Source organism: Nerophis lumbriciformis, linkage group LG13, assembly GCF_033978685.3.
Source record: "Nerophis lumbriciformis linkage group LG13, RoL_Nlum_v2.1, whole genome shotgun sequence".
Taxonomy (NCBI): domain Eukaryota; kingdom Metazoa; phylum Chordata; class Actinopteri; order Syngnathiformes; family Syngnathidae; genus Nerophis; species Nerophis lumbriciformis.
The window spans coordinates 35,237,992-35,261,583 of NC_084560.2; the positions used below are offsets into that span (position 1 = coordinate 35,237,992).

Sequence of the window (23,592 nt, forward strand, 5' to 3'; positions counted from 1 at the left end):
TTTAGAGGTAGAATTGATTGCGTCCATTAGCTGCATTGCTAGCTATCTAGACTGAGACGATTTTTACATGTTAAAATGTCTCTCATAATAATTGTGAACGATAGGCAAAATCTCCCCCAAAAAGTGCAATTCTCCTTTAAATATTTATTTATTATTATTTTATTTATTGTTTATGTATTTAATATGTATCTACTTAAACATTTGTCTATTTATTTACATACTCAGTTATTCACTGTGATGTTACAAATTGAGTACAAACAAATGTCAATCAATCAATCAATCAATCTTTATTTATATAGCCCTAAATCACAAGTGTCTCAAAGGGCTGCACAAGCCACAACGACATCCTCGGTACAAAGCCCACATAAGGGCAAGGAAAAACTCACCCCAGTGGGACGTCGATGTGAATGACTATGAGAAACCTTGGAGAGGACCGCATATGTGGGTAACCCCCCCCCCCCTCTAGGGGACACCGAAAGCAATGGATGTCGAGTGGGTCTGACATAATATTGTGAGAGTCCAGTCCATAGTGGATCCAACATAATAGTAAGAGTCCAGTCCATAGTGGGGCCAGCAGGACACCATCCCGAGCGGAGACGGGTCAGCAGCGCAGAGATGTTCCCAGCCGATTCACAGGCGAGCGGTCCACCCCGGGTCCCGACTCTGGACAGCCAGCACTTCATCCATGGCCACCGGACCTGTGCCCCCCCCCCCCCCCCCTTCAAGGAAAAGGGGAGCAGAGGAGAAAAGAAAAGAAACGGCAGATCAACTGGTCTAACAGGGGGGCTATTTAAAGGCTAGAGTATACAAATGAGTTTTAAGATGGGACTTAAATGCTTCTTCTGAGGTAGCATCTCTAATTGTTACCGGGAGGGCATTCCATAGTACTGGAGCCCGAATAGAAAACGCTCTATAGCCAGCAGACTTTTTTTGGGCTCTGGGAATCACTAATAAGCCGGAGTTCTTTGAACGCAAATTTCTTGCCGGGACATATGGTACAATGCAATCGACAAGATAGGACGGAGCTAGACCGTGTAGTATTTTATACGTAAGTAGTAAAACCTTAAAGTCACATCTTAAGTGCACAGGAAGCCAGTGCAGGTGAGCCAGTATAGGCGTAATATGATCAAACTTTCTTGTTCTTGTCAAAAGTCTAGCAGCCGCATTTTGTACCAATTGTATTCTTTTAATGCTAGACATAGGGAGGCCCGAAAATAATACGTTACAGTAGTCGAGACGAGACGTAACGAACGCATGAATAATGATCTCAGCGTCGCTAGTGGACAAAATGGAACGAATTTTAGCGATATTACGGAGATGAAAGAAGGCCGTTTTAGTAACACTCTTAATGTGTGATTCAAACGAGAGAGTTGGGTCGAAGATAATACCCAGATTCTTTACTGATTCGCCTTGTGTAATTGTTTGGTTGTCAAATGTTAAGGTGGTATTATTAAATAAATGTCGGTGTTTAGCAGGACCGATAATCAGCATTTCCGTTTTCTTGGCGTTGAGTTGCAAGAAGTTAGCGGACATCCATTGTTTAATTTCATTAAGACACGCCTCCAGCTGACTACAATCCGGCGTGTTGGTCAGCTTTAGGGGCATGTAGAGTTGGGTGTCATCAGCATAACAATGAAAGCTAACACCGTATTTGCGTATGATGTCGCCTAGCGGCAGCATGTAAATACTAAAGAGTGCAGGGCCAAGAACCGAACCCTGAGGAACTCCGCACGTTACCTTAACATAGTCCGAGGTCACATTATTATGGGAGACGCATTGCATCCTGTCAGTAAGATAAGAGTTAAACCACGACAAAGCTAAGTCTAACATACCAATACGTGTTTTGATACGCTCTAATAAAATATTATGATCGACGGTATCGAAAGCAGCGCTAAGATCAAGAAGCAGCAACATAGATGATGCATCAGAATCCATCGTTAGCAGTAGATCATTAGTCATTTTTGCGAGGGCTGTCTCCGTAGAGTGATTTGCCCTGAAACCGGATTGAAAAGGTTCACAGAGATTGTTAGACACTAAGTGTTCATTTAGCTGCTGTGCGACAATTTTTTCGAGGATTTTCGAAATAAAGGGAAGGTGGGACACCGGTCGGTAGTTTACCATGAGGTCATGTGTTAGAAATTGCTGTGAAACAAAAAAGGGTAAAACTGAAAAAGCTCTGAGTTTTTTCTAATCCTTTTTGGACATGCTGTAATGAGGAACTGGAAATATGTTAAGTATATTATAGTAATTGTATGCATGTTTATAATAAACCAACACAAGAACCATATACACATCTCGACTGGATTATTGCAATGCTTCTTATTTTGCGGTCAACCAGTCTTCTCCCTCTCGTGAAGAGCTCGTCCAAAACACAGCTGCATCTCTTTGAACACATCAGAGAGAACTCGTTTTTTCCGTTTTAGCATGAAAGAAATACACGGCCCTTTAAAAACCTCATGAGGTGAGATATTTTCAGAAGAAACGATCATAAACATTATGCAGATTACCTTGTTTATTTTGACATGACACAACAATCAGACATGAGACCATTTTTTTACTCATAGTAATACATGTTTTTTTAAAAACATGTATTACCATCAGTAATAAAACATTACTATTACACAAATATCCACATTTTACTCATTTTATTTCATGGGTTTGACCTGACAAAACAATTTCTTTATGTGTTTTGATATTTCTTTCATTTTCACTCCATATATGATTGGATTTAACAGAGGACTATACACAACCACTTGTAAAGTCATTACTAAACTTACTCTTTTTGGAAGGTCTGACTTCAGTCGATCGGTCATAGCATCAAAAACAATTAAACAAGTGAAGCAGGATAAAACTATCAGGTGGGGTAAACATGTCTCTGTAGCTTTTTTCCTAACTTCCCCACAACTGTGAACAGTTATTATAAATATCTTTATGTATGTAAAAAGAATGAACATCACAGGAGCAATAACATTAGTTATTGTGACAATCAAAACATGAACATTAAGAAATGTTGATTTTACACAGTGAAGTTTGTGGACTGAAGTGTTACACCAGACTCCACCTGTAGTAAAAGTGCACATTTTTTGTTTAGAATTTATTACAACTCCAACTGCGAGCTCCACTGCAGGTATAAACCAGGCCAAAGTCAAGAGGACAATAACAGTTCTTTTCCCCATGATAGTTGGATACTGAAGAGGTTTGCAGATAGACACATACCTGTCATAAGCCATGGCTGACAACAGTAAGAAGTCTGCTGCACCTAATGAATGAACAACAAAATATTGAAACATACAAGCAGAATGAGAAATGGTCTGTTTTTCAGATAAGACGTCAATGAAAAGTTTAGGGTAGATTCCACTGCTAAACAAAAGAGAGTTGAGTGACAAAGCAGCAATGAAAATGTACATAGGCTCATGAAGGTTCCTGTGGATCCAGATTAGACATATAATGGTGCAGTTAGCACAGAGGATGAGAATATATAGTGTCAAAAAGATGACAAAGTAAATATATCCATATTTCTTCATGTCTACATAGCCACCAAAAGTTATATATGTTCCATTGAATTCAGCATCCATGAAGTTAGTCCCAGAAAAATGAATAAAAAAAGATCCAGCAGACTGTGTCGAAGCAAACAAGAGTCCTAAAATAAAGATCACATTGATTCATGTGCAGGGAGCTGGTCTTCCTCTTCATCTCCACAATGCACAAAGTGAAGTGTCGGAGGAGGATCACATCTTTTATAAGACTTGTTCGCCCTCCATGGATCTCATTACGTGATCCACAAAGAGTTGCTGTCATGTCAACAAGCACCTCCAAGTCTTCAGGACCTCCTGTCACTCAAACTTTCTATGACAGCCAGTCTTTAACATGTGAAGGACTCAATTATTTTTAATACTAACTACACGTTGTGTTAGCATACACATACACCTGGTGGCAGCATGTCTCTCTTTACCTGCAATGTGTGATCAAACGATCACACTGTAAAATAAATCTACAAACTCCGTTTCCATATGAGTTGGGAAATTGTGTTAGATGTAAATATAAACGGAATACAATGATTTGCAAATCCTTTTCAACCCATATTCAATTGAATACACTACAAAGACAAGATATTTGATGTTCAAACTCATAAACTTTTTTTTTTTTTTGCAAATAATAATTAACTTAGAATTTTATGGCTGCAACACGTGCCAAAGTAGTTGGGAAAGGGCATGTTCACCACTGTGTTACATGGCCTTTCCTTTTAACAACACTCAGTAAATGTTTGGGAACTGAGGAGACACATTTTTGAAGCTTCTCAGGTGGAATTTTTTCCCATTCTTGCTTGATGTACAGCTTAAGTTGTTCAACAGTCCGGGGGTCTCCGTTGTGGTATTTTAGGCTTCATAATGCGCCACACATTTTCAATGGGAGACAGGTCTGGACTACAGGCAGGCCAGTCTAGTACCCACACTATTTTACTATGAAGCCATGTTGATGTAACACGTGGTTTGGCATTGTCTTGCTGAAATAAGCAGGGGAGTCCATGGTAACGTTGCTTGGATGGCAACATATGTTGCTCCAAAACCTGTATGTACCTTTCAGCATTAATGGCGCCTTCACAGATGTGTAAGTTACCCATGTCCTGGGCACTCATACACCCCCATACCATAACACATGCTGCCTTTTCATCTTTGCGCCTATAACAATCCGGATGGTTCTTTTCCTCTTTGGTCCGGAGGACACGACGTCCACAGTTTCCAAAAACAATTTGAAATGTGGACTCGTCAGACCACAGAACACTTTTCCACTTTGTATCAGTCCATCTTAGATGAGCTCAGGCCCAGCGAAGCCGACGGCGTTTCTGGGTGTTGTTGATAAACGGTTTTCGCCTTGTATAGGAGAGTTTTAACTTGCACTTACAGATGTAGCGACCAACTGTAGTTACTGACAGTGGGTTTCTGAAGTGTTCCTGAGCCCATCTGGTGATATCCTTTACACACTAATGTCGCTCGTTGATGCAGTACAGCCTGAGGGATCGAAGGTCACGGGCTTAGCTGCTTACATGCAGTGATTTCTCCAGATTCTTTGAACCTTTTGATGATATTACGGACCGTAGATGGTGAAATCCCTAAATTCCTTGCAATAGCTGGTTGAGAAAGGTTTTTCTTAAACTGTTCAACAATTTGCTCACGCATTTGTTGACAAAGTGGTGACCGTCGCCCCATCCTTGTTTGTGAATGACTGAGCATTTCATGGAATCTACTTTTATACCCAATCATGGCACCCACCTGTTCCCAATTTGCCTGTTCACCTGTGGGATCTTCCAAATAAGTGTTTAATGAGCATTCCTCAACTTCATCAGTATTTATTGCCACCTTTCCCAACTTCTTTGTCACGTGTTGCTGGCATCAAATTCTAAAGTTAATGATTATTTGCAAAAAAAAAAAAAAAAATGTTTATCAGTTTGAACATCAAATATGTTGTCTTTGTAGCATATTCAACTGAATATGGGTTGAAAATAATTTGCAAATCATTGTATTCCGTTTATATTTACATCTAACACAATTTCCCCACTCATATGGAAACGGGGTTTGTAAGATGGTGAATCTGAAAATTGACAACGACTTATTAGAGATTAAACGAACACATAATACACATTGACATGCATTGCTCTTATTTCTTAAACTGACAACGTAACCCAGATCAACAAGACCTCTGTTTTTCATTCTTGGTCGGTTATCAATAGTAGCCTCTCTTCGGGAATAGTTCCAGTAGAGTTTAAACATGCAGTGGTACGACCTCTACTTAAAAAAACAAGCCTCGACCCCTCTCTCCTCTCTAACCTCAGACCTATCTCTAATCTTCCATACATTTCCAAAATATTAGAGAAGGTTGTCTACAGTCAGTTGTTGCCCTTCTTAGAGGATAATGGTATCACTGAGCTGTTCCAGTCCGGTTATAAAGCCCTCCACAGCACAGAGTCAGCGCTTCTAAAAGTATTTAACGATATCCTCCTGTCAACTGATTCTGGTAAATATGTTGTCCTGGTGCTTTTAGATCTGTCTGATGCGTTCGACACCGGCGACCACGCCACCTTAATCACTCATCTTGAAAACTGTGTGGGCATTAAGGGCGCCGCCCTCAACTGGTTCCGGTCGTACCTAACCGAGAGGAGTTTTTGTGTAAAAATAGACAGTTTTATGTCTTCCACAGCTCCTTTACCACATGGGGTCCCCCAGGGCTCAATCCTTGCCCCAATCTTATTTGCGCTTTACCTTCTCCGCCCTTGGTTGTGTTTTTAGGAAGTACGGTATTGCATTTCATTTTTATGCCGATGATTGCCAGATCTATTTTCCCATGGCACAAAATAACACGGTTCAACGTCTCATTTGACTGCCTGCACGACATCAAAGCCTGGCTTTCAGCTAACTTCCTGAGCCTAAATGAAGACAAAACAGAAGTTATGTTGTTCGGTCCAAGTCGCTCTCCCTCCCCCAACGTTGACCTCGGCACTCTGACCCCGTATCTCAGCAACTGTGTCACAAACCTGGGGGTAAAGTTCGACTCAGATTTTAAATTCGAAAAACAAATCAGCAGCGTCGTACAAAAAAGCTTTTATCAATTACACCAAATAGCGAAAGTGAAACCGCTTCTATCAGGACATGATCTTGAGAAATTAATCCACGCCTTTATCTCGACTCGTCTAGACTACTGCAATGCCCTGTATGTATGTAGGCATTAGCCAGGCCTCCCTCGCCCGCCTGCAGCTCGTGCAGAACTCTGCTGCTCGTCTGCTAACACAGACCCACAGACGTGAGCACATCACCCCTATATTAGCGTCCCTTCACTGGCTCCCTGTGCGTTACCCAATCAATTTTAAAATCCTTCTATTTGTTTTTAAATGTCTAAACAACCTCGCTCCAACATATCTCTCCGACCTCCTCCAGCCTTACTGCCCCACCCGATCCCTAAGATCAGCCGATCAGCTGCTACTGACGGTCCCTGACACAAGGCTGAAGCTTAGAGGTGATAGAGCTTTCGCCGCTGCTGCTCCCAAGCTCTGGAACGACCTACCTCTGAATGTTAGACAGGCCTCCTCTCTTCCTGTTTTTAAATAACTCTTAAAAACATACTTTTATTCCATGGCTTTTAACACTGAGTGATATCCATCCTGCTATGGCGCCCCATAATACACCTGCTGTGAACCTGCTTTTATGTTCTATTTATTTTAGTTATTTATTTTTTATCGTGCTCTGTTTGTGTTGTGTTGTGTTTGCTCGGTTCTCTTATTATCTTTTAACCTGCCCATTGTACAGCACTTTGGCTACCCTTGTGGTAAATTTTAAAGGCCTACTGAAATGCGGTTTTCTTATTCAAACGGGGATAGCAGGTCCATTCTATGTGTCATACTTGATCATTTTGCGATATTGCCATATTTTTGCTGAAAGGATTTAGTGGAGAACATCGACGATAAAGTTCGCAACTTTTGGTCGCTGATAAAAAAAACCTTGCCTGTACCGGAAGTAGCAGACGATATGCGCGTGACGTCACCGGTTGTGAAGCTCCTCACATCTGCACATTGTTTACAATCATGGCCACCAGCAGCGAGAGCGATTGGGACCGAGAAAGCGACGATTTCCCCATTAATTTGAGCAAGGATGAAAGATTTGTGGATGAGGAAAGTGAGAGTGAAGGATTAGATGGGCAGTGGGAGCGATTCAGATAGGGAAGATGCTGTGAGAGGCGGGTGGGACCTGATATTCAACTGGGAATGACTAAAACAGTAAATAAACACAAGACATATATATACTCTATTAGCCACAACACAACCAGGCTTATATTTAATATGCCACAAATTAATCCCGCATAACAAACACCTCCCCCCTCCCGTCCATATAACCCGCCAATACAACTCAAACACCTGCACAACACACTCAATCCCACAGCCCAAAGTACCGTTCACCTCCCCAAAGTTCATACAGCACATATATTTCCCCAAAGTCCCCAAAGTTACGTACGTGACATGCACATAGCGGCACGCACGTACGGGCAAGCGATCAAATGTTTGGAAGCGTACTCACGGTACCGCGTCTGCGTATCCAACTCAAAGTCCTCCTGGTAAGAGTCTCTGTTGTCCCAGTTCTCCACAGGCCAATGGTAAAGCTTGACTGTCATCTTCCGGGAATGTAAACAATGAAACACCGGCTGTGTTTGTGTTGCTGCAGTCGGCCGCAATACACCGCTTCCCACCTACAGCTTTCTTCTTTGCTGTCTCCATTGTTCATTGAACAAATTGCAAAAGATTCACCAACACAGATGTTCAGAATACTGTGGAATTTTGCGATGAAAACAGACGACTTAATAGCTGGCCGCCATGCTGTCCCAAAATGTCCTCTACAATCTGTGACGTCACGCGCTGACGTCATCATACCGAGACGTTTTCAGCAGGATATTTCGCGCGAATTTTAAAAATGCACTTTAGTAAGCTAACCCGGCCGTATTGGCATGTGTTGCAATGTTAAGATTTCATCATTGATATATAAACTATCAGACTGCGTGGTCGGTAGTAGTGGGTTTCAGTAGGCCTTTAAATGTGCTTTATAAATAAAGTTGATTTGATTTGATTTAATTCCCCCCATCATGTCAATAGTCATCATGTAGATAGTCAGTTCAATTCAAATAACTTTATTTATCTCCATGGGGCAATTCAAGGCACGTAGAGCAGCAAATAAAGCAGCAAAAAGCGAATAGACTTTTCGCAGCTGTAAACACGGACTATGAAAACAGAAAAAGACAACAAATACTGAATATTTACACATTAAATAAAGCTATTGTTAAAAATGCTAAAATACTCATAAGGACAACAGTACTACAGGAACACAATAAGATACAAATACTTTGTACAAAAACTTTTGCTGAAATACCAAAACCATTTCTAGTACACAGATATTTGCTACTGGGGATCAGCATAATAATTCAGAACAACAGGTACATTAGTGGCATTTATATATGCATAATGTACAGAGGCAGGCAGAGTACCCCAAAATTGTACTCCAGTAAGAGTACCGTTAATTTAGAATAATATGACAAAAGTATAAAGTAGTCATCAAAATAATTACTTGAGTAAAAGTGAGTATTCCGTGAAAAAACTACTAAAGTATTGAGTGAGTTTTGACTCACTTCTGACTTAGTTAGTAGCTTTTTTTTAATGGTTTGGACTACAATTGTAGTTGATGTGAGCGTACGTGTGTAAAACATAAAATTCATATACAACTTGTTGCAACATCAATCAATCAATCAATCAATCAAAGTTTACTTATATAGCCCTAAATCATGAGTGTCTCAAAGGGCTGCACAAGCCACAACGACATCCTCGGCTCAGATCACACATTAGGGCAAGAAAAAACTCAACCCAATGGGATGACAATGAGAAACCTTGGAGGGGACCGCAGGTGTGGGGATACTTAACATTCGAACTGGAAAACGTTGTTATTTTTTGCATATATTAGCTCATTTGGAATTTGATGCCTGTAACATGTTTCAAAAAAGAGGGCACAAGTGGCAAAAAAGACTGAGAAAGTTGAGGAACGCTCATCAAACACTTATTTGGCTCTACAAAACCCAAAATCAGTGAAGTTGGCACGTTGTTTAATGGTAAATAAAAACAGAATCCAATGATTTGCAAATCGTTTTCAACTTATATTCAATTGAATAGACTGCAAAGACCAGATATTTAATGTTCGAACCAAGAAATGTACTTTTTTTTTTTGCAAATAATAATTAACTTAGAATTTAATGGCAGCAAAACATTGCAAAAAAGTTGGCACAGGGGCATTTTTACCACTGTGTTACATGGCCTTTCCTTTTAACAACACTCAGTAAACGTTTGGGAACTGAGGAGACCAATTTTTGAAGCTTTTCAGGTGGAATTCTTTCCCATTCTTGCTTGATGTACAACTTAAGTTGTTCAACAGTTTGACGCTTTATAATGCGCCACACATGTTCAATGGGAGACAGGTCGGGACGACAGGCAGGCCAGTCTAGTACACGCACTCTTTTACTATGAAGCCACGCTGTTGCAACACGTGCAGAGTGTGGCTTGGCATTGTCTTGCTGAAATAAGCAGGGGCGTCCATGAAAAAGACGATACTTGGATGGCAGCATATGTTGCTCCAAAACCTGCATGTACCTTTAAGCATTAATGGCGCCTTCACAGATGTGTAAGTTACCCATGCCTTGGGCACTAATACACCCCCATACCATCACAGATGCTGGCTTTTCAACTTTTCATCTATAATAGTCCAAATGGTTCCTTTCCTCTTTGTTCCGGAGGACACGACGTCCACAGTTTCCAAAAACAATTTGAAATGTGGATTCGTCAGACCACAGAACACTTTTCAACTTTGCATCAGTCCATCTTAGATGAGCTCTGGCTCAGCGAAGCCGGCGGCGTGTCTGGGTGTTGTTGATTAATGGCTTTCGATTTGCATCGAAGAGTTTTAACTTGCATTTACAGAAGTAGCGACTTACTGACAGTGGTTTTCTGAAGTTGCTGAGCCCATGTGGTGATATCCTTTACACACTAGTGTCGCTTTTTGATGCAGTATTGCCTGAGGGATCGAAGGTCACGGGCCTTGCCGCTTACGTGCAGTGATTTCTACAGATTCTCTGAACCTTTTGATGATATAACAGACCGTAGATGGTGAAATCCCTAAATTCCTTGCAATAGCTGGTTGAGAAATGTTGTTCTTAAACTGTTCGACAATTTGCTCAGGCATTTGTTCACAAAGTGGTGACCCTCGCCCCATCCGTGTTTGTGAATGACTGAGCATTTCATGGAAGCTGCTTTTATACCCAATCATGGCACCCACCTGTTCCCAATTAGCCTGTTCACCTGTGGGATGTTCCAAATAAGTGTTTGATGAGCATTCCTCAACTATATCAGCCTTTTTTTTGCCACTTTTGCCAGCTTTTTTGAAACATGTTGCAGGTGTCAAATTCCAAATGTGCTAATACTTGCAAAAAATAACAAAGTTTACCAGTTTGAACATTAAGTATCTGGTCTTTGCAGTCTAATCAATTGAATATAAGTTGAAATCATTGTATTCTGTTTTTATTTACCATTTACACAATGTCCCAACTTCACTGGTTTTGGGATTTGTAACTGTTTGATTAATTCACCTATGTTTTGTACAGCACTCTGTCATTTTTACCAGTGAAAAGTGCTTTACAATTAAAATGTATTTACCTACTTACTTATTAAAACAATACATTCTGTTGAATTTGGGAACACCCAAACCCTTTATTTATTGAATTAAAAAAGATTGAAACTCAATGATTTGGTGTATTTGCAAACAGCTAAAATTATGCAGAAAGCAAACTCTAACCTGCTACCCAAGAATGTACAACATCTCTTCTCAACAAAAGAGGAGAATTATAATCTTAGGGAACATTTTAAATGAAATCATTTAAATGCATGTACAACACTCATGACCTTTAGCATATCAGTATATGGACTTCAATTATGGATTGGATTAATAAACAATGTACTAATATGATCTAATCTAGATCAAAGTGTTTATAACGTACAAAAAAGAAGATTCCTGATAAACATCTTGAACATCTTGTGAATCAAAACTAACTAAATTATGTATTAATGATAAATTTATGTATTTAATATGTATTTACTTCAACATTTGTCGATGTATCAACTCATGCATTCTTTTCCCTTGTTGTGTTACAGATGAAGTACAAACACAAGGATATGATTGTATAATCACTGCTTTTTTCTAGTCCTTTTTGGACATGCTTTGATGAGGAATGGGAAATATGTGAAGTATAATATTGTAATCGTATGCATGTTTTAAATATACTAACACAATAACCATAACATGGATTATTGCAATGCTTCTTATTTTGCGGTCAACCGGTCTTCTCCCTCTCGTCCAAAACACAGCAGTATCTCTTTGAACCCAGCAGAGGAGAACTCATTGTTTCCATTTGAGCAAGGAAAAAATTACGCATCCCATTAAAAACCTCATGAGGTGAGATATTTTCAGAAGAAACAACCATAAACATTATGCAGATGCATTTGTTTGTTTATTTTGACACGAGACAGCAGTCAAGACATCACACATGTTTTATCATAGAACCATTTCAAATGCTTGTTTTTTTACCTTCAGTGATTAAAACATCACTATTACACAAAAATCCTCTAAATACTAATTTTATTTCATGGGTTTGACCTGACAAAACAATTTCTTTATGTGTTTTGATATTTCTTTCATTTTCACTCCATATATGATTGGATTTAACAGAGGACTATACACAACCACTTGTAAAGTCGTTACTAAAATGACACTTTTTGGAAGATCTGACTGCAGTCGATCGGTCATAACATCAAAAACAGTGAAACAAGTGAAGCAGATTAAAACTATCAGGTGAGGTAAACATGTCTCTGTAGCTTTTTTCCTAACTTCCCCACAACTGTGATAAGCTACTATAAATATCTTTATGTACGTAAAAATAACGAAAATCACAGGAGCAACACCGATAGTTATTGTGGCAAACAAAACAAAAACAGTAAAAAATTGTGATTTTACACAGTGGAGTTTGTGGACAGAATTGTTACACCAGACTCCATCTGCTGTAAAATTGCACATTTTTTCTTTTGAATTCATCAGAGCTGCAACTGCGAGCTCCACTGCAGGTATAAACCAGGCCAAAGTCAAGAGGACAATGACAGTTCTTTTCCCCATGATAGTTGGATACTGCAGAGGTTTGCAGATAGACACATACCTGTCATAAGCCATGGCTGACAACAGTAAGAAGTCTGATCCACCTAATGAATGAACAACAAAATATTGAAACATACAAGCAGAATGAGAAATGGTCTGTTTTTCAGATAAGACGTCAATGCAAAGTTTAGGGTAGATTCCACTGCTAAACAAAAGAGAGTTGAGTGACAAAGCAGCAATAAAAATGTACATAGGCTCATGAAGGTTCCTGTGGATCCAGATTAGACATATAATGGTGCAGTTAGAGCAGAGGATGAGAATATATATTGTCAAAAAGATGACAAAGTAAATATACCCATATTTGTCCACATCTACATAGCCACCAAAAGTTATAAATGTTCCATTGAATTCAGCATCCATGAAGTTAGTCCCAGAAAAATGAATAAACAAAAGATCCAGCAGACTGTGTCGAAGCAAACAAGAGTCCTAAAATGAAGATCACATTGATGCATGTGCAGGGAGCTGGTCTTCATCTTCATCTCCACAATGCACAAAGTGAAGTGTCGGAGGAGGATCACATCTTTTATAAGACTTGTTCGCCCTCCATGGATCTCATTACGTGATCCACAAAGAGTTGCTGTCATGTCAACAAGCACCTCCAAGTCTTCAGGGCCTGCTGTCACTCAACTCTTTCTTGAACATGTCAACACGTTATACACATTGACATGCATTAATCTCGGTCAGTTCACCTTCAACTGACAACATAATCCAGATAAACAACACCTCTGTTGTTATTTTTCACTCTGCGTCCACCATCATGTCAATGGTCAATTCAATCCAAAGAACTTGAATTGAGTAATTACACATTAAATAAAGCTAATGGTGATCAAAATTACAAAAACTATTACTGAATTACAAAAAAACATTTCTAGTGCAAAGAAATGTGTTACTGGGGATTAGCATGAATTAATTCAGAACAACAGTCCCATCTTAAAGGCCTACTGAAATGCGATTTTCTTATTTAAACGGGGATAGCAGGTCCATTCTATGTGTCATACTTGATCATTTCGCGATATTGCCATATTTTTGCTGAAAGGATTTAGTAGAGAACATCGACGATAAAGTTCGCAACTTTTGATCGCTGATAAAAAAAGCCTTGCCTGTACCGGAAGTAGCAGCTGAGTAGCGTGAGGTCACAGGTTGTGGAGCTCCTCACATCTGCACATCGTTTACAATCATGGCCACCAGCAGCGAGAGCGATTCGGACAGAGAAAGCGACGATTTCCCCATTAATTTGAGCGAGGATGAAAGATTTGTGGATGAGGAAAGTGAGAGTGAAGGACTAGAGGGCAGTGGGAGAGATTCAGATAGGGAAGATGCTGTGAGAGGCGGGTGGGACCTGATATTCAACTGGGAATGACTAAAACAGTAAATAAACACAAGACATATATATACTCTATTAGCCACAACACAACCAGGCTTATATTTAATATGCCACAAATTAATCCCGCATAACAAACACCTCCCCCCTCCCGTCCATACATACTTGCCAACCCTCCCGAATTTTCCGGGAGACTCCCGAAATTCAGCGCCTCTCCCGAAAACCTCCCGGGACAAATATTCTCCCGAAAATCTCCCGATTTTCAGCCGGAGCTGGAGGCCACGCCCCCTCCAGCTCCATGCGGACCTGAGTGAGGACAGCCTTTTTTCAGACGGGAAGACAACAGGGTGACAAGAACTAAATCATCCATACTAGAGATAAATTGTATTATTAAGTTTATCTTACCTAAAAATAAATATATTTACTAATTAAAAAAACCAAAAACGAAATACATTTTTACTATATTTTGCTAAAAACATCAAAATTAATTGTATTTTTATTTGTATTTTTTCTGACTCCTTACTACATCCAGCCATAGAATTATACATTAAAATAAACATATTTGAAATAATTAATTTTAAATGATCATAATTCATTTAAAATGACCATATTTAATTATTAAAATAATTGCTTGTTTATCAACAACTTTAGCATTTTATTCATTACATTTTGAAGCTCTCAGAAGCCAAGTTATGTTATATTCCTTAAGATTTATTTATGCAAGTTTGAAGTATCAATTATCTAAACACAGTTTTGTTTGCATATTTTCAGGATGTAGATATATATATATATATATATATATATATATATATATATATATATATATATATATATATATATATATATATATATATATATATATATATTTATGTATGAAATACTTGTCTTGGTGAATTCTAGCTGTCAATATACTCCTCCCTTCTTAACCACGCCCCCAACCACGCCCCGCCCCACCCCCTGACCACGCCCCCCACCTACCGAAATCGGAGGTCTCAAGGTTGGCAAGTATGCGTCCATATAACCCGCCAATACAACTCAAACACCTGCACAACACACTCAATCCCACACCCCAAAGTACCGTTCACCTCCCCAAAGTTCATACAGCACATATATTTCCCCAAAGTCCCCAAAGTTACGTACGTGACATGCACATAGCGGCACGCACGTACGGGTAAGCGATCAAATGTTTGGAAGCCGCAGCTGCATGCGTACTCACGGTACCGCGTCTGCGTATCCAACTCAAAGTCCTCCTGGTAAGAGTCTCTGTTGTCCCGGTTCTCCACAGGCCAATGGTAAAGCTTGACTGTCATCTTTCGGGAATGTAAACAATGAAACTCCGGCTGTGTTATTCGGCACAACACCTGCCGCAATACACCGCTTCCCACCTACAGCTTTCTTCTTTGCTGTCTCCATTGTTCATTGAACAAATTGCAAAAGATTCACCAACACAGATGTCCAGAATACTGTGGAATTTTGCAATGAAAACAGACGACTTAATAGCTGGCCACCATGCTGTCCCAAAATGTCCTCTACAATCCGTGACGTCACGCGCAGGCGTCATCATACCGAGACGTTTTCAGCGGGATATTTCGCGCGAAATTTAAAATTGCACTTTAGTAAGCTAACCCGGCCGTATTGGCATGTGTTGCAATGTTAAGATTTCATCATTGATGTATAAACTATCAGCCTGCGTGGTCGGTAGTAATGGGTTTCAGTAGGCTTTTAAAACTCATTTGTATACTCTAGCCTTTAAATAGACCCCCCTTTTAGACCAGTTGATCTGCCGTTTCTTTTCTGCTCTGCTCTCCACGAAGGAGAGGGGGGGCACAGATTCGGTGACCACAGATGAAACTCTCGCTGCCCAAAGTCGGGACCCAGGGTGGACCACTCATCTGTGCATCAGTTGGGGACGTCTCTGCACTGCTGACCTGTCTCCGCTCAAGTTGACCTCCTTGGCCTGATAGTAGCCACCCAGCATGTGATAGATCTGGTAATATATGGCCTGCTAGCCTGCATGTTTTGTAAGATGATCACAGACTGACAACAGAGACTTAGGAGGGTCCAAATTGTTTTAGAGCAGTATTTTTGCAAGGGTTTTTAGTCCTTAAGGCTAATAATAAATGAGGCGTGTGGAGCTTGTTCCTCAGAGCGGTGGCGTGACACTGACGGAGGGTGCAGGTCCACACCCGCTCTCCTCATGAGCTAAATTGAATCCTGTCTCTGTTTGATTCCTTGCTTCTTGTCTTGTTTAATAGATAGTTTTGTGTTTGAACCTGACACCAGCTACTCAGGCAAATCATATAGTTGATGTAGATGATCATATCTGCTGTTCAGATTTACTTTACAAAAGAGAAGTGTGGGATACTTCTCTTGTTTTTCTTTTATTATTAAATCATCATAGAAAAAACACAAGATACACTTTCAACTGGTGCATCAACCCCCCAAAAAAACTCCCTCCCCCATTCACACTCATCCACACCCACTCACACAAAAGGGGTTGTTTCTTTCTGCTACCAATATTCTGGTTCCCACAACACTTCTGCAAGGGACACAGCCCCTGAAGCACACATGATTGTATGTGTTGCTGGTCCACTAACATTTTCATTAATTACTATTTTTTTATGTAATTATTTTTATATTGTTTTACTTTCTTTTTTATCCAAGAAAATGTTTATTTATTTATCTTATTTTTTTTATTTAAAAAAAAAAGGAAAAAAAAGGACCCTATCTTCACCAGACCAGGTTGTCAATGAAATTAGATTTGTTTAAAGGGGTTTTAAAACCAGACGATGTCCAAGTCGGACTCAACAACACACACCTTCATTCATGTACACTGGGGAAAAAAATGAGGGAACACAACAGATTGCATATAATATATAAACAAAATTACATTTTCAAAAAAAACAAACATTTATGTACAGTCCAGATTATGTCCAGGTCACTCAAACTAGGGAACACAGCAACAGATAGCATATAATCTATAAACATGCATCCTCAACTTTCTCAGTGTTTTTTGCCACTTGTGCCAGCTTTTTTGAAACATGTTGCAAGCATCAAATCCAAATGGGCTAATATTTGCAAAAAATAAAAAAGTTTTACAGTTCGAAGGTTAAGTATCATGTCTATTTAATTGAATATATGTTGAAAAGGATTTGAAAATCATTGTATTCTGTTTTTATTTACAATTTACACAACGTGCCAACTTCACTAGTTTTGGGTTTTGTATGTACCATGAGTGTGTGTGTATGTATGTACTGTGTTTGTGTATGTATAGGTACCTATGTATGTGGGTAAGTACCAATGTGTGCACATGTGTATGTATTAATGAATGAATGTGTGTAAATATATGTATGTGTATAAATGAGTGTATGTGGGTGCAGGAGCCAAACTACGGCCCCAGCCACCCAGAGAGCCCAACCCAAAACAGCAGGTGCGGTGCCCAGGAACCCCAGACATTACCGTTCCGCCCGGCAAGGCCATGAGCAGGCCATAGACAGACGGCAGAGGACAAGGCACGGGAGAAGCAGGAGACAGCCATCATCTCAGGTCATCATCTCAATGGTCCCAACGTCAATGGTCAGCATGTCAATAGTCCCGATGTCAATGGTCAAAATTCAAATCATCATGTAGAATTGTTTAAATCTCATTAGTCGTGTCCTAATGCCGACGCTCAGATTGTCAATGGTCAATAATCAACATGTCAAAGGTTCTCAGGTCAGTGGTGCTCATGTCAATGGTCAACATGTCCAAGGTCGATAGGTAAATGGTTTACATGTCAACTGTCAATATATCAATTGTCTTCATGTCAGTCAGTGGTCAAAGCCTGCTTTTCCTCAACAAAAGACCCAAAGGTCGGAAGCAAGGAGAGATAAGATCGGGTGAGTTACCGTTGTCATTTGTATATGCATGTTTAATGTGTTTTAAAATAATATTTCTAACATTTTTGCTGTCGTTTAAAGGGGAACATTATCACCAGACCTATGTAAGCGTCAATATATACCTCGATGTTGCAGAAAAAAGACCATATATTTTTTTAACCGATTTCCGAACTCTAAATGGGTGAATTTTGGCGAATTAAACGCCTTTCTATTATTCGCTCTCGGAGCGATGACGTCACAGCAATCCGCCATTTTCTCAAACACCGGGTCAAAACAGCTCTGTTATTTTCCGTTTTTTCGACTGTTTTCCGTACCTTGGAGACATCATGCCTCGTCGGTGTGTTGTCAGATGGTGTAACAACACGAACAGGGACGGATTCAAGTTGCACCAGTGGCCCAAAGATGCGAAAGTGGCAAGAAATTGGACGTTTGTTCCGCACACTTTACCGACGAAAGCTATGCTACGACAGAGATGGCAAGAATGTGTGGATATCCTGCGACACTCAAAGCAGATGCATTTCCAACGATAAAGTCAAAGAAATCTGCCACCAGACCCCCATTGAATCTGCCGGAGTGTGTGAGCAATTCAGGGACAAAGGACCTCGGTAGCACGGCAAGCAATGGCGGCAGTTTGTTCCCGCAGACGAGCGAGCTATCGACCCTAGCTTCCCTGGCCTGCTGACATCAACTCCAAAACTGGACAGATCAGCTTTCAGGAAAAGAGCGCGGATGAGGGTATGTCTACAGAATATATTAATTGATGAAAATTGGGCTGTCTGCACTCTCAAAGTGCATGTTGTTGCCAAATGTATTTCATATGCTGTAAACCTAGTTCATAGTTGTTAGTTTCTTTTAATGCCAAACAAACACATACCAATCGTTGGTTAGAAGGCGATCGCCGAATTCGTCCTCGCTTTCTCCCGTGTCGCTGGCTGTCGTGTCGTTTTCGTCGGTTTCACTTGCATACAGTTTAAACCGATATGGCTCAATAGCTTCAGTTTCTTCTTCAATTTCGTTTTCGCTACCTGCCTCCACACTACAACCATCCGTTTCAATACATTCGTAATCTGTTGAATCGCTTAAGCCGCTGAAATCCGAGTCTGAATCCGAGCTAATGTCACTATAACTTGCTGTTCTTTCCGGCATGTTTGTTTGTGTTGGCTTCACTATGTGACGTCACAGGAAAATGGACGGGTGTATATAACGATGGTTAAAATCAGGCACTTTGAAGCTTTTTTTTAGGGATATTGCGTGATGGGTAAAAATTTGAAAAAAACTTCGAAAAATATAATAAGCCACTGGGAACTGATTTTTAATGGTTTTAACCATTCTGAAATTGTGATAATGTTCCCCTTTAAGCCTGGTACACAATAAAATCATAATAATCTATTTTATTCTGTTGGTTTTTGGCTAACTAACTCGTCTTCTACAACATTGCTGATAAAGCGTTTAAAAACGTGTGATCTGCTTTGATGTGGATGCTGGTTGACCATGTTGCACCTCGTGGAACGTCTTACTGTCCACAGGTTTTTTTCATGGTCATGTGATTTATTGTAGGAAGTGTGGTTTTGGTGTTTAATTTGTCAGAAATGTGAAAGAAGCCCACTGGTTAATTAGTAATGAAAGAGTGACGACACGATACTGTAACATGAGGTGAATAATAAGGCACGTCTCGGGGGAACACGCTGGATCAACTAATTACGAGCCAGCGGTCACAGTGAGGTGGCCTAATGAGACAAACAAGCACACTCTCCTGATGATATCACAATAACAATGTTTGCCATGGTCCAAAGCTCCTTTGTGTTGAATTCATCATGGGAAAAGAGTGTAAAAAAAAAAAAACGGTCATGTACTGGCAGCTACGGCTGCCAAACGAAAACCGTAAAATGAAAGTAAAACATTGTAAACCAAATAATGATCAAAAACATTATATTTACAGAAATTTGCAAGAAACGTTTTGCGGTAAAATATTGTAATTTTACATGACTTTGAAAGTAATTTAAAGGGGAACATTATCACAATTTCAGAAGGGTTAAAACCATTAAAAATCAGTTCCCAGTGGCTTTTTTTATTTTTCGAAGTTTTTTTCAAAATTTTACCCATCACGCAATATCCCTAAAAAAAGCTTCAAAGTGCCTGATTTTAACCATCGTTATATACACCCGTCCATTTTCCTGTGACGTCACATAGTGATGCCAATACAAACAAACATGGCGCATAGAACAGCAAGCTATAGCAACATTTGCTCAGATTCAGACTCGGATTTCAGCGGCTTAAGCGATTCAACAGATTACGCATGTGTTGAAACGGATGGTTGTAGTGTGGAGGCAGGTAGTGAAAATGAAATTGAAGAAGAAACTGAAGCTATTGAGCCATATCGGTTTGAACCGTATGCAAGCGAAACCGACGAAAACGACACGACAGCCAGCGACACGGGAGAAAGCGAGGATGAATTTGGCGATCGCCTTCTAACCAACGATTGGTATGTGTTTGTTTGGCATTAAAGGAAACTAACAACTATGAACTAGGTTTACAGCATATGAAATACATTTGGCAACAACATGCACTTTGGGAGTGCAGACAGCCCAGTTTTCATCAATTAATATATTCTGTAGACATACCCTCATCCGCTCTCTTTTCCTGAAAGCTGATCTGTCCAGTTTTGGAGTTGATGTCAGCAGGCCAGGGAAGCTAGGGTCGATAGCTCGCTCGTCTGCGGGAACAAACTGCCGCCATTGCTTGCCGTGCTACCGAGGTCCTTTGTCCCTGAATTGCTCACACACTTCGGCAGATTCAATGGGGGTCTGGCGGCAGATTTCTTTGACTTTATCGTTGGAAATGCATCTGCTTTGAGTGTCGCAGGATATCCACACATTCTTGCCATCTCTGTCGTAGCATAGCTTTCGTCGGTAAAGTGTGCGGAACAAACGTCCAATTTCTTGCCACTTTCGCATTTTTGGGCCACTGGTGCAAGTTGAATCCTTCCCTGTTCGTGTTGTTACACCTTGTGACAACACACCGACGAGGCATGATGTCTCCAAGGTACGGAAAACAGTCGAAAAAACGAAAAATAACAGAGCTGATTTGACTCGGTGTTTGAGAAAATGGCGGATTGCTTCCCGATGTGACGTCACAACGTGACGTCATCGCTCCGAGAGCGAATAATAGAAAGGCGTTTAATTCGCCAAAATTCACCCATTTAGAGTTCGGAAATCGGTTAAAAAAATATATGGTCTTTTTTCTGTAACATCAAGGTATATATTGACGCTTACATAGGTCTGGTGATAATGTTCCCCTTTAAGAAAACAGAAAATGCAATGTATAATTAATTTGGTATTTTTCTGTAAAAAAAAAAAAAAAATTGAAATATACATAGTTTGTCATTACTGGCATATTACTTAAAATAACAGGCGGATTGTTTATTTGCAGATAATGTCTTCAATTCTACAGTTTTATCAACTATTTTAAAAAAAGTAGAAAAATTACAGTAAAAATTTAGAGTAAATTAACCATAAAAATAGGATTTTCTTTTTTACAGTGTGGACATTGTTGCTACGACACTGCATTAATGCATTGTCAAAACAAAAAAAGAGTATTGTGGACAACACACAGAATAGAATAGAAAAAAGAAATTTCAAAATAAAAATCTAATTATTGGGGTCTTTTTTAAAGTTCAGTGTAATTATTCAAGCCAGTAAATTACTGTGATTAATTTCAATTAATCACAATTTAACTGTGCGATCAATATGATTTTACAAAATTGATTGCTTGACGGCATTTCCGTGTAGGTCGAACCGTTTATTGTCCACTTGGACACTCGCCGAAGCCGTACAGAAATTTGATACAAGAACCGTAAAGCATTCGGGGTGAGATTGCTGCTGCCGTCTTGTTCGTTCCTTCCATCAAAACAACAACAAACTGAAAATGTTAAAAAAAGAAATATCAAAACCATAACACTGGCCTAAACATGAGTGGCAGTGATTGAAATAATGCATTTGCCCCCAGGAAACTGGGTAACACACGGCACATTGGTAAAGCTTAACCTATTTCTACTATACCAATCTACAAGGTCAATATAGTTCGCTTCTCTTTCTTCCCCTCCATTTATCTGCTTTCTTTTGTAATTCAAGTTTTCATTACATATACGTATCGTTGCATTTGAAACAATTGTATTGTTGACAATAGAAGTAATTATTATTATTAATGTTCATTATCAATAGTGCTATTTCTATTGGTATTTTGATTGTTACATTTGTAGTGCAATAATGTTCATTGTCATTACTTCACTAACTACTTCTTTACTATAATTTTTACTATCATATTTGTACATATCCTGTTGTTGTTCTTTTTGTTTTTGTGGTTGTCTCTCTGTCTTATCCCCCTCTTGTCCCAGAAATTGACCCAGTTGTCTTTCTCTTTTTTTTCTTTCTATCCTGCTCTGATCTGGCTTCACCAAACATGAATATAAATACATTTAATAAAGTCAAATACGAATAAGGCAACAACAGAAGTATCCCACTCTGTAACAAACGCACCCAAGTTCCCCGGGTGTCTCTGCCACTACGCAATTATGGAGTCACGGGTGGGACCTGATATTCAGCTGGGAATGATTAATACATTAAATAACCACAAGACATGTATAATTATTAGCCACAAGACGATCAGGCTTATATTTAATATGCCACAAATTAATCCCGCATAACAAACACCTCCCCCCTCCCGTCCATATAACCCGCCAATACAAATCAAACACCCGCACAACACTCCATCCCACAGCCCAAAGTACCATTCACCTCCCCAAAGTTCATATAAGACATATATTTCCCCAAAGTCCCCAAAGTTACGTACGTGACATGCACATAGCGGCATGCACGTACGGGCAAGCGATAAAATGTTTGGAAGCCGCAGCAGCGTACTCACGGTACCACGTCTGCGCATCAAACTCAAAGTCCTCCTGGAAAAAGTCTCTGTTGTCCCGGTTCTCCACAGGCCAATGGAAAGTCCACAAAAAAGGGCAAAAATTAGGATTCTTCCATGAAGTGGCTCCGTAGCAAAAACGCTGGGTCTGACAGGTGCTCCTAGGTGGTTTGTGACGTCAATTTCCGCTTCCGCCCGGTCTGATAGCACCGGATGTCTTTTATATCCCCACATATTATTAAGTTACATTTTTAATATTAGTATGATTTATAGAATAGGCCTGTAATAGTTCATAATAAGTAAATGGATGACATAATAAGTATATATATATATATATATATATGTATGTGTGGGAAAAAAAATCACAAGACTATTTCATCTCTACAGGCCTGTTTCATGAGGGGGGGTACCCTCAATCATCAGGAGATCATCTCCTGATGATTGAGGGTACCCCCCCATCACAAGACTATTTCATCTCTACAGGCCTGTTTCATGAGGGGGGTACCCTCAATCATCAGGAGATCATCTCCTGATGATTGAGGGTACCCCCCCTCATGAAACAGGCCTGTAGAGATGAAATAGTCTTGTGATTTTTTTTCCCACACATACATATATTGCGCTCTACTACGGTATCGAGCACTATTTTTTGGATAACCTTATTAAGACATATATATATATATATATATATATATATATA

The 23,592-nt window shown here is 39.7% G+C and overlaps 2 protein-coding genes across 2 annotated transcripts; both read right to left on the reverse strand.

Annotated features, from left to right (window-relative positions):
- Positions 1–2,260: 2,260 nt before the first annotated feature.
- On the reverse strand, positions 2,261–3,524 carry LOC133613952 (olfactory receptor 4K15-like). The gene is made up of 3 exons (XM_072914383.1): positions 3,111–3,524; positions 2,695–2,795; positions 2,261–2,351 (listed from the first exon to the last, which is right to left on the reverse strand). The coding sequence occupies exons 1-3, from the start codon at positions 3,522–3,524 to the stop codon at positions 2,261–2,263; spliced, it is 606 nt and encodes a 201-aa protein (XP_072770484.1).
- Positions 3,525–12,209: 8,685 nt separating this feature from the next.
- Positions 12,210–13,321, reverse strand: LOC133613951 (olfactory receptor 11A1-like). Its single transcript, XM_061971884.2, has one exon. It carries the CDS (start codon positions 13,137–13,139, stop codon positions 12,210–12,212), a length of 930 nt encoding a protein of 309 aa, XP_061827868.2. The 5' UTR covers positions 13,140–13,321.
- Between the last annotated feature and the right edge of the window lie 10,271 nt (positions 13,322–23,592).